This window comes from Pelophylax lessonae (genome assembly GCF_965119305.1).
Source record: "Pelophylax lessonae genome assembly, chromosome: 1".
Taxonomy (NCBI): Eukaryota; Metazoa; Chordata; class Amphibia; order Anura; family Ranidae; genus Pelophylax; species Pelophylax lessonae.
In genome coordinates, this window is record NC_138768.1 from 617,496,084 (window position 1) to 617,508,332 (window position 12,249).

The 12,249-nt window shown below is 45.4% G+C and overlaps 1 protein-coding gene across 9 annotated transcripts in view; it reads right to left on the reverse strand.

Annotated features, from left to right (window-relative positions):
- Positions 1-7,791: 7,791 nt before the first annotated feature.
- Positions 7,792-12,249, reverse strand: part of CAMK2D (calcium/calmodulin dependent protein kinase II delta) — a 446,499-nt gene continuing 442,041 nt past the window's right edge. For all 9 annotated transcript variants that reach the window (XM_082254334.1, XM_082254332.1, XM_082254339.1 and 6 more), the window contains one exon: positions 7,792-8,594. Coding sequence is in view for 1 of the 9 variants with exons in the window: in XM_082254335.1 (XP_082110461.1) it covers positions 8,591-8,594 (4 nt within the window). In the remaining 8 variants the exon portion in view is untranslated. The remainder of the gene's footprint in view (positions 8,595-12,249) is intronic.

A 12,249-nucleotide genomic window follows, 5' to 3' on the forward strand; every position in this document is an offset into this window, starting at 1 on the left:
CTAGAGAATAAAATGGGAATCGTTGCAATACTTTGTCACACCATAGTTGCGTAGTGGTCTTACAAACGGAATTTGTTTGGAAAAAATACACTTTTTTAAAATAAATAATAAAACCGTAAAATTAGCCCTTTTTTTCTATATTGTGAAAGATAATGTGCCGAGTAAATTCATACCCAACATGTCATGCTTCAAAATTGCGCACGCTCGTGGAATGGCAACAAACATTGGTACTTAAAAATCTCCATAGGCAACGCTTTAAAAATTTCTACAGGTTACCAGTTTAGATAGTTAGTTACAGAGGAGGTCCATGGCTAGAATTATTGCTCTCTCTGTAACGATCGCAGCGATAACTCACATGTGTGGTTTAAACAGCTTTTACATATGTGGGGGCGACTTGCGTATGAGTTCGCTTCTATGCGCAAGCTTGAGGGGACGGGGCGCTTTAAATTTTTTCTTTTCTTTTTTTTCTTTTACTTTTTATTTTTACACTGTCCCTTTTAAAAAAATGTTTCTCTTATGTCCTCCGACAGTCGCCGCCCACTCATACAGTCTTCACCAATGGGTATTGACCTCTTATCCATAGGAGCAAGCTAGGCATAAGACTTGTTAAAAACAAAGCATTTACATAGACACACCTATGGGGGCTGTCCCACTAGTCCAATACCCCCCTGCTATCAGCCATCCCAACTCAGTTTGTCTTCTGCCTAGTTAGGAGTGAGATAGGCTCTCCCTGTGCTGGGGCTACAGTCTCAGCCTTCTTCTTTTTTCTTTATGATTTTATTTCAGAGAATGTGTTTTTTCTTCACATTGCTAGCTGTTTATTTCTCAGCTTTTAGTTAGTCATCTTCAAGATGATAACGGCGTTGCGGAGCTGGGAGTCGGACTGGTCGTCCTGGTTCTCCAGGACAGAGGGCCTTATGGAATCCCAGCCCACCATTGAGCATTTAGCAGGCTATGTGTTCGCCCTGGCCTCGCAAACGACCCATCCCTGTCCTCAGGAATGCAAGCCCCTGGACGTCTCACCACGGTTCTCCGTGCACTGTTAGCGTTCTGTGTTTTGGCTGACGGCACCCCTGCCATCTGAGGGTGGGCGGTTTCCCATCGATGAGAGGCACCCCACACTATCGGGTACAGGTAAGTACATTCTGTGTGGGGCCTCTGTCTGGGGCTGGCAGCCCTGTGTGTCTGTGTTATCCCCTCATGTCCCGGTCCCTGCGGGGGTTTTTTCTCACAGCCTGTGCGCTGTGTGACTTTGTGGGGGTCCCTCTCCTGTGTCACTTTAGGGTGCTTTGGGAGGTACAGACACGTGTGGCGACCACTGCCCCGCTGAGTTTAACGCTACTGTGAATGATCAATGGCGTCATTTAAAACGCACCTTTGTGATAACAAAAAAGTTTAAACTCCTTTATCCCTTTGCGTCTCCTACGGATTTGCGCTGGTGTGTGGCTCCTCAGGTGGATCACACTGTGGCCAGATTGAACAAGGCCACTCTGGTACCCACCAAAGATTCTCCGGTGTTTAGGGATCCTACGGATAGAAGGATGGAATCCCTTGCCCGCCATGCCTACATGGTGGCGGGTTCCATGCTGAAACCTATTTTCGCCTCTGTCATGGTGGCTCAGGCGGTGGCGGATTGGACCAAGGTGCTGAGATGCACTCTCGTTGCGGATTCTGCCCCCCCTACTACCCTGGAGATGGTGGACCAGATTTATCAAGGGGTCATGTATTTGTGCGATGAGGCCCCATTAGCTGCGCGCCTGTCCAGTGTCGCGGTGATTAACCGTCGCCTCATATGGTTGAAAAGCTGGTCGGCTGACCAGACTTCCAAGAAAACAGTGGCTGACATCCCCTATGCGGGGTCTCGCCTTTTTGGGGAATCCCTGGATGAATTGGTTAAAGGGGTCACTGGGGGCAAGAGCACTCTGCTGCCCCAAAATCCTAAGGTCAAGTTTTTCCGTGGTAGGAAAACCCTTCAAGGGCCAGGGTGGCTAGAGAAAGCCCTGGGTGGGTTCAGGAAATCATTCGATCAGGATACAAGATCGAATTCCTTTCACGGCCGGCGGACAGATTCTTTCCCTCATATCTTCATTTGACCCCAGGGCGGTTACAGGACCTGCATCAGGCGGTGCAGGATCTCCTCGCCTAGGGGGTGATCGTTTTGGGGGGTTTTACTCCAATCTGTGCCCAGAAAGGAGGGCAAGGTGCGTCCGATTCTGGACTTGAAAGCTCTGAACCGCCTCCCTGAGTCCAGGCGAATTCCTTGCCCCAATCGACCTGAAGGATGTGTATTTACACATCCGCATTTTCGAGGGTCGTCAGAGGTACCTCCGATTCGCTATTGCGGAGGAACATTATCAGTTTGTGGCGTTACCCTTCGGTCTCACTTCGGCTCCAAGGGTGTTTACCAAAGTGCTGGCTCCCGTTTTGGGCCTGTTACGGGCACAGGGCATTGTGGTCTTGGGATATCTGGACGATCTCCTGCTAAGATCGAGTGTCAGTCAGAGCCTGCTGCGCGATCTGTCCACTACAGTTCAGACGCTTCAGGAGTTCGGATGGACCATCAACGTGCAGAAGTCGACCTTGTCTCCTTCGGTTCGTCTCCCATACTTGGGAATGGTTCTGGACTCTGCTCAAGCAAAGGTGATCCTGCCGTAGGACAAACTCCGGACCCTACAGAACGACGTCAGGGCCCTCAGGGAAAACTAATCCTCGTTACTCAGGACCTGTATGCGGTCCCTGGGGTTGATGGTGTCGGCCTTCGAGGCCATACCGTTTGCACAGTTACACACGAGGTCCCTCCAACCGGAGATCCTGGCCAGATGGGACAGGCTGCCTCAGTCCTCGGATCTGATGGTGTCTCTGAGTCACCAAACCAGAATGGATCTTCTGTGGTGGCTTCAGTCCCCGGCGGTGGCGAACGGAAAATCCTTCCGGCCGTTACTGTGGACGGTGATTACCACGGATGCCAGCCTGTCGGGCTGGGGTGGAGTCCTGGGCAACCTGTCTGCCCAGGGCACTTGGTCGGTGGAGGAATCCTCCCTCCCCATAAACATATTGGAATTAAGAGCGATCAGGCTGTGCCTGCTTTATTGGTCGGATCGTCTCCAGGGCCGTCCTGTACGGGTGCAGACGGACAATGCCACTGCTGTGGCTTACATCAATCACCAAGGGGGCACCTGGAGTGCCCGGGCGGCCCAGGAAGTGACCAGAATTCTGTCTTGGGCCGAGACTCATGTCCCGGCGATATCGGCAGTTCACATTCCGGGTGTGGAGAATTGGCAGGCCGATTATCTGAGCCGCCAGACCCTGGACCAGGGGGAATGGCCCCTGCACCCGGAGGTATTTCCAATGCTGTCTGCGAAATGGGGATCCCCGGATGTGGATCTGTTCGCGTCTCGACTAAACAACAAGGTGGAAAGGTTTGTGGCAAGAACGGGCGATCATCTGGCAGACGCCTCGGATGCGCTGGTGGTGCCTTGGCATCAGTATCATCTGATATATGCCTTTCCTCAGATTTAGTTGTTGTCCAGGTTCCTTCGCAGGTTGGCCTCGGAACCAACATTGGTGATTCTGGTGGCGCCGCATTGGCCACGCCGGTCTTGGTACGCGGACATCGTTCACCTGGCCGTCGAGCCTCCATGGCGGCTGCCAATGCGAGAAGATCTACTGTCTCAGGGACCGATCTTCCATCCTGCTTTACAGTCGCTGGCTTTAACGGCATGGCTGTTGAAAGCCAGGTCCTGCGAGACAGGGGTCTCTCCTCAGAGGTCATTCCTACCTTACTTAAGGCTAGAAAAGCCTCATCTGGTAAGATTTATTACCGTACATAGAAAGCTCATTTTGCCTGGTGTGAGTCCAGGGGCTTCTCTCCTCATTCAAACTCGGTGGCGAGAGTGTTGACTTTCCTTCAGTCTGGTGTGGACCAGCGCCTTGCGTTGGCTACGATTAAGAGCCAGGTATCTGCACTGGCTGTCCTTTTCCAGCGCCCCTTGGCGTCTGATTCTTTGATTCGCACCTTCATTCAAGGTGTGCGTCACTTGGCCCCTCCTCGAAGGGCGCCCTTACCTCCATGGGACTTGAACTTGGTTCTGCCCATGTTACAAAGTTCCCCATTTGAAGACATCAGGGAAATCTCGTTAACTCTGCTGTCTAAAAAGGTTGCCTTTCTTGTGGCGATCACTTCTGCTCGCAGAGTGTCGGAGTTAGCGGCCTTGTCTTGCCGCTCCCCTTACCTGGGGGTTCATAGGGATAAGGTGGTCTTGCGACCTAACCAGTCCTTTCTTCCAAAGGTGGTCTCTGATTTTCATCTTAATGAGGACATTGTTTTGCCTTCGCTCTGTGCGAATCCTAAGCATCCTAAGGAGGTTGCTTTGCATTCCTTGGATGTTGTCAGGGCGATCAGGGTTTACCTGTCATCAACTGAATCCTTTCGGAAATCGGATTCTCTTTTTGTCCTTCCTGAGGGACCTCGGAAGGGTATGGCTGCATCTGCGGCAACCATTTTGAAATGGATCAGACAGACAATTGTACAGGAATATTCGTTGAAGGAACGGGTACCGCCCTTCCCTGTCAAGGCGCACTCTACCAGAGCGGTGAGTGCGTCCTGGGCCTTCCGGCATTAGGCTTCGGTGGCCCAGGTGTGTAAGGCTGCGACTTGGTCGTCAGTGCACACCTTTTCCAAATTCTACAAAATTGATATTCTGGCATCAGCTGATGCTGTTGGGGTTGTTTATCCCCTTGGTTATTTGCTTTCCTGGGTTGTTGCTCCTGTTGAGCCTTTTTTGTTACCCAGAGGGTTACCTTTCTGTTCATGTAAGGTTCCTTTCTCTGATGTGGGTACTGCGTTGCCTTTCTGACGGTTGCGTTTCCCACCCCTCATGTCTACACTGCTTTGGGACATCCCAGAGATGGTCTTTGGGAAATAGACATATGAGTGCTGCCAGCATTGCTGCAGAGGTTGAAGGGGTGGGTCAGCCTGCCAGTGCTCAGACCATACGCCGCACACTGCATCAAATTGGTCTGCATTGCTGTTGTCCCAGAAGGAAGCCTCTTCCAAAGATGATATACAAGAAAGCCTGCAATTTGCTGCAGACAAGCAGACTAAGGACATGGATTACTGGAACCTGGTCTAAAGAGACCAAGATAAACGTATGTGGTTCAGATGGTGTCAAGCGTGTGTGGCGGCAACCAGGTGAGGAGTACAAAGACATGTGTGTCTTGCCTACAGTCAGGCATGGTGGTGGGGGTGTCATGGTCTGGGGCTGCATGAGTGCTGCCGGCACTGGGGGGGTTACAGTTCATTAAGGGAACCATGAATGCCAACATGTACTGTAACATACTGAAGCAGAGCATGATCCCCCTCCCTTCAGGGACTGGGTATTCCAATATGATAACGATCCCAAACAAACCTCCAAGATGACCACTGCCTTGCTAAAGAAGCTGAGGGTAAAAGTGATGGACTGACCAAGCATGTCCCCAGACCTAAACCCTATTGAGCATCTGTGGGGCATCCTCAAATGGAAGGTGGAGGAATGCAAGGTCTCTAACATCCACCAGCTCCGTGATGTAATCACTGATGCGTGGAAGAGGATTCCAGTGGCAAACTGTGCAGCTCTGATGAATTCCATGCTCAAGAGGGTTAAGGCAATGCTGGAAAATAATGGTGGTCACACAAAATTTTTACACTTTGGGCCCAATGTGGACATTTTCATTTAGGGGTGAACTCACTTTTGTTGTCAGCGGTTTAGACGTTAATGGCTGTGTGTTGAGGTATTTTGAGGGGACAGCAAATTTATACTTTTACACAAGCTGTACACTCACTACTTTACATTGTAGCAAAGTGTAATTTCTTCAGTGTTGTCACATGAAAAGATATAATAAAATATTTACAAAAACATGAGGGGTGTACTCACTTTTGTGAGATACTGTGTATATATATATATATATATATATATACATACACACACACACACATAATAGGTATAGAAAAGAATCACCCCCTATAAATAATATAAAATAAAATAAATACATAATTCCATTTTGTTGCTTTGCAGACTGAAAGACCCACAATTATTGTTTTATCTAGCTGTATTTACAGCTGGACAGGACCGGCTGCCATACACACGGGCCAAATATTGGCTGGTCTTTATAGAACTGGTCGATGTCATCAGATATATGGCCCATGTGTACTAGGCTTTGGAGTGGATAGGGGAAACGTTTGCAGGATTTAATCTTAACGTGTAAGGCTTGCCTGAGCCTTCAGAAGACCATGTTCTGGGATAGAAATAGGTATCTTGGGAGGAGCTTTCATTCACTACCAGAATCCTAGAAATCAACATTTTATTTCTTTTACTTTATTTCTGCTTTAACAATTATTGCTGCCTACTACAGTTACTAAATAAATGTATATACATACTGTACATACACATGTATACTGTATACACATATACATACAAACACACAGAATAAACATGTTGGTGACAAAATGCAAATACCACAATTTCAACAGAAAACACAAATTTATTTTATATATATATATATATATCTATATATATTAGAATTCTTTTATGGCAAGGGATATGTACATGGTGTATTTTTTATATTGCAACATTTCAAAGGATGACAAAATAAAAACACCATGGTGCAGTCCGTCTGTTGATGTTTTTTTTTAACTTCATATGGTTGTGTGGAAGACAGATTTGGTCTACAGTACTATGTCAGCATTCCATACTATATTTAATTAATAAAAAAGCAAATCAGGACATTACAATATTACATAATAACTAGATGCGAACAACAGAATCGCTTTTAGAATTAAGTTATACAGAAAACAAAAATAATTTCATGTTTCACAGGATTTAATTGGCATGTTAACATGGCTCGACACATTATTTCTTCTTTTTTTTTTTTTTTTTTTTTAGATTTGTAGAAAATGAACTGCTTAGTCATATACCTGCATTAATCAATTTACATCCACTAACATTTAAAGTTGGTTTGATAATTCACAAAAGTGGAATAATACAATTTCAAAAAGACTGTTCATGGCATGGCAGACCAAGAAAAAGAAAACAATCAGTCCATTCCTTCATGCATGCATAGCACTGACGTAAACAGCTTATAGATTTAAACTAAAGAATAAAAGCTATTGCGTATATGGCTGTAAGAATATATTTATACTGTTACAGAATATAATCAGTAGGAAAAAAAAAAAATCCATCACAATGTTTCTAGTCACAAACGTTAAAGGGCCAGTAAACCTAAAATCTAAGTAGGCCTACATAACAGAGGAACAGACTAACATTAATGGGTAAATTACTGGGACATATCAGAACAAAAAAATGTTAGGGAGAATAGATTTTCAAGACATAGTTGACTTTCTGTTGAATGATTTTAGCAAAGGACTTTGCATTTAACCTGTGTTCAGCCTAAAACAGACATTACATAAAAATAAATTCACAGCAAATGTTTGCACCATATGATACATTACAAATTCTGCCAAGGTAAAGAATTTACATAAACACATTTGTGAATGTTATTACTATCCTCCAAATGCAAAACAACCCGTGCTCAGGTTTAGTGGCCCTTTATCAGGTAACAAAGTGTTCTGTGCAGATAGCACGCAAAGGTCTTTTTATTTATATAGCTATATGTTTTTTTCACTAGAAGATAGTATATGATAGAGTTGCAACTTCAAGTGAAAAAAAGAGAAAACAGTGATAAAAAGTAACATTAATAGAAAGTTTTTCTTGTGTAAAATTAAAGCAATGAGAATAGTTTTGTTTATTAACCTTGGTATTTAATGTGCTACCTGACCAATAAAGTTCAAACGTTTATCACATACAGTACATCATTTCTATCTCACTTTAGGACTACACATACAATAAAGATTTTGTGAAAATTACCCTGATTTTATAATTTGACTTTGCATTTTTCTTTGCCATTTATTAAAAACCACCTATCACCCATTCATATTTAACCATACATAATTTGACAGATATCCTCTGTAAATATAAAATGCCTAAGAACTACTGAATACTACAAATTTGCACAACTTTTTCTAACATAATACAGTAGCTACAAGTTACTATCCCAAATCAGCATATTGAAGTGATAGTACGTAAGGGATAACTGCATTTTAGATAAAGTATTATTTCAATTTAAATGGCCCTAAGCTAACAACTTGAAACTAACTCTGAAACTAATCTAAATATACCAGGACCAACTTATTAAAGAAATCATTTTTGCCTGGGTTGTCTACCACCAATAATATACCGAACTAGTAAAACATAAAAAATATAAAAGTTTACATTTGAATTAATATAGCTTGGCAAAATTAGACATATCAAACAGTAAAATTAGAAAGGAAATGTCATACTGTCATCTGTGTAAGTTAAATTGTCTTTTATCAGATCTTAAAGTGTGGCTGAGATGAAAGTATGAAATATATACCACACAAAAGCATTACACATAGAGACATTCTGTGCTCAAATAAACACTTGTGATTGGGACACAAAGGAAGGATGCAGCTTGTCTAAGAGATACCATCCAGTTGTCTTGAGTGTTTACAGTTAAAGGCTTGCAAGGCTTATCGTTAGCTATAAAAGAAAAAAAAAAGAGAAATCCGTTAGAATAACTAGCAATCATTTTGTGCATCATAGATTTACATGTACATGGGAACTTCACTTGTAACAGACTGATGGTTTTCTGTAAAGGATGAATGGGGAAGAGGGGGGTGCGATTTCTGACCTGTTTTTGAGTTGCTATAGGCTACTGCATGCTGGCACGCTTAATCTGCCTGGTTGTTGGAAATTTCCTATGGGCTTCTGCTTTTCCAACATCTTATGCAGGCAGGGTACATTGCAGGTGAAAATGTCCCTTAAAGTGGTTGTAATGGCAGAAGATTCTATGCCTTGCTGTAGTCTATGCAGTAAGGTAAAAAAAAACCTTCTGCATGCAGCTACCCCTGCAGCCCCTCCCCCAAATTCATACCTGAGCCTGATCTTGATGCACAGATGTACACTAGAGCCAAGGCTCTCTCACTCCTCATTGGCTCAGATACAGGGTCAGGAGGCATTTCCTCCCGCTGCTGTCAATCAGAGCCAGTGATGAGGGAATAGGGATGAGGCACCCGCACCGTGTGTGTTATAGACACAAAGAGAAGAGCTTAGGAGTGAGCACGTTCTAGTGTCCCTATGGCTTTCCCCCCTTGCTATAGGGGAACTCCATGGGGGGGGGGGGGTTAGAGCCAGTAGCACCAGCGGGGGACCCCAGAAGAGGAGGATCAGGGCTGCTCTGTGCAAAACCATTGCACAGAGCAGGTAAGTATAACATGTTTGTTATTTTATTAAAATAAAAAAATTGCTTTACCATCACTTTACCTGTTCTAAGTACTTAAACATGGTGAGGAATTAAAGACTCACCAAAAGACTCAAGCAAAAGGTGTCAAATTAATGAATATAGTGTAAGTAGATTGGTAATTTAGCACACAGGAAAATATAAACACAGAATAGAGATTTAGAAGAGGAAAATGTGATGCGTAAAAAGGTGTAGCATCAGGTAGGTGTAGGTGTAGGGAGCAGTGTAGTAATAGTCAATAATAGTCAATATATAGCTATTTTACACCTAAATGTGCTTTTACGAGATGAAAGGTGGCATAAAAAAATTGGATTTTTGACTTACCGTAAAATCTATTTCTCTGATGTTCATTGACGGACACAGCTCTTTATCTTCTTGACCATGTGGTATGCTGTCCCCTACAGGAGTAAGACACTAGGCAGGAAAAAGCTTGGCTACGCCTATGGGGCAGTCCTAGGGGGTATACCTCCACTCTCAGCCATAGGCACTCAGTTTTGTTACAAGCAGTGTCAGAAGAAAGCCAACTCCACATAGGGGTGGGTGCTGTGTCCATCAATGAACATCAGAGAAATAAATTTTACAGTAAGTCAAAAATCCCATTTAATCTTTTTTTCATTGACGGACACAGCTCTTTATCTTCATGACCATTGGGATGTCCCAAAGCAGTGTCAAACATGAGGGGTGGGAACAGCAAGAAAAAAATTCCCAAGGCTAAACCATAGCCAACCAGGTAACGTGGAACTCAACCATAAACAACTGGAGCCCACCTGAAAAAAACAATACACCCTCAAAGAGGACCAGGTTCTCTAAACAGCAGCCTGGAAAACTTTGCGGCCAAAAGAAGTATCCGCAGATGCCAACACATCCACCTTATAACACTTTATGAAAGTGTGCACAGACGACCAAGTGGCTGCCTTGCAAACCTGCTTCATTGACACCTGATGACGGAAGGCCCAGGAGGGACTAAGTGCCCTAGTACAGTGTGCCTTGACAGGGAAAGGAGGAATAGGCCTAAACCACCATCTGCGATCATTTCCAGATGGATCAGACAGAGGAAGCAGACAACCCTTTTCGAGGTCCGTCCATGAGCACAAATTGAGTCTGACTTCCTGAAAAACTCCGTAGCTGCCAGGTACACCCTAATTGCCTGAACCACATCCAAGGCATGCAAGGCAATTTCCTTCAGATGTTTAGTCCTGGGACACTGGGAAGGCAACATAATGTCTTCATTCAAACGAAAAACAGAGACAACCATTGGAAGGAACGACAGACAGTGGCGAAGAACCATCTTATCCCTGTAAATCACCAGATCAGGTGAACGACAGGATAACACTGCCAGTTCCGACACCCTGTACACAGAGGTTATAGCCACCAAAAAGTCCACCTACTGGGACAGCGTAAATAGGGGAATCTCCCAGATGTTTTCAACTGAGGCTTCTGTGGAGCTGAAAGCACCAAATTGAGATCCCAAGGCATCAAGAGAGCCCGCCCTGGAGGGACCATATGTCAGACACCCTAAAGAAAGGTACGCACCAGGGAATGTGTGGCCAAGGTCATTGGAAGAAGAATGCCAAAGCTGATACCTGGCACTTGATGGTACTCAAGGCCAACTTCTGTTCAACCCCCGCTGAAGGAAGGTTAAGATCCAAGCTACCGAGAAGGAGTGAGGATGAACCCCAAGCGACTCACACCATACAATGTAAATCTTCCACGTACGATGGTAGATCTTCCTAGAAGTAGATTTCCTAGCTTTCAACAGTGTAGGAATCACTGATTCAGATAAACCCCTATCCTTCAGCACCTGGCATTCAACAGCCAAGCCGTCAAAGCCAGCGACTGTACAGCGGGATGGAAGATTGGTCCTTGGGACAGCAGATCCTCCCTGGGAGGAAGCTTCCAAGAATACATAGGCGACACGCTGCACAAGATCGGCATACCAAGCTCGACAAGGCCAGCCTGGAGCCACAAAGATGACCGGAATCCCTTCTGCCTCTATCCTACGTAGAAGTCTTGGCAGACGTTCGAGAGGAGGGAAGGCGTAAATCAGCCGATACTGACCCCACAGGGCCACCAGCATGACTGTGGCATCTGCCAGAGGATCCCTTAACCGAGTCACAAACCTCTGCACCTTACTGTTGAGCCGAGACACCAACAGATCCACCTTGGGGGTGCCCCACTGGAGACATAGCTGATGAAACACCTCCGGATAAAGGGACCACTCCCTTTGGTCCATTGCCTGTCGACTGAGGTAATATGCCTGCCAATTTTTTACCCTGGCAGAGAGGGCTGTAACAAACGGTTCCACCCACCTTAGAATGCCGGCTACCTCCAGAACTGCCAGAACACTTCTTGTGCCCCCTTGGTGATTGACATAAGCAACAGCCGTGGCATTATCCGATTGAATGCACACTGGACAACCCTGAAGAGGATCCGTCCAATGATCCAGACACAGTCTGATCTGTCGGAGTTCCAAGACATAGATCAGTAGTCTGGACTCTTCCAGCGTCCAGATACCCTGAGCAGAATGCTTGCCAAGGACGCCTCCCCAGCTGGACAGGCTGGCATCCCTGTTGACTACTGTCCAATACAAGGGGAGGAAGGATTTTCCCAGTCGAAGCACCAGAGAACGAAGGCACCATATCAGGGACTCCATCGTTCCCCCGACTCAGTCGGATCTGATTGTCCAGAGACTGCGGAGTCTTGTCCCGTTTGGTCAGAATCTCTTGCAGGGACCCCGTATGTAACTGTGCAAACAGAATCGCCTTCAAGGTAAACACCATTAGGCCCAGCATCCACATGCAAGTTTGGAGGGACAACCATCTATTGGACAGCAGGAAGCAAATCGCAGCCTGCAATTTCTAAAGTTTGTCCAGAGGTGGCAGCACTCTGGATAAG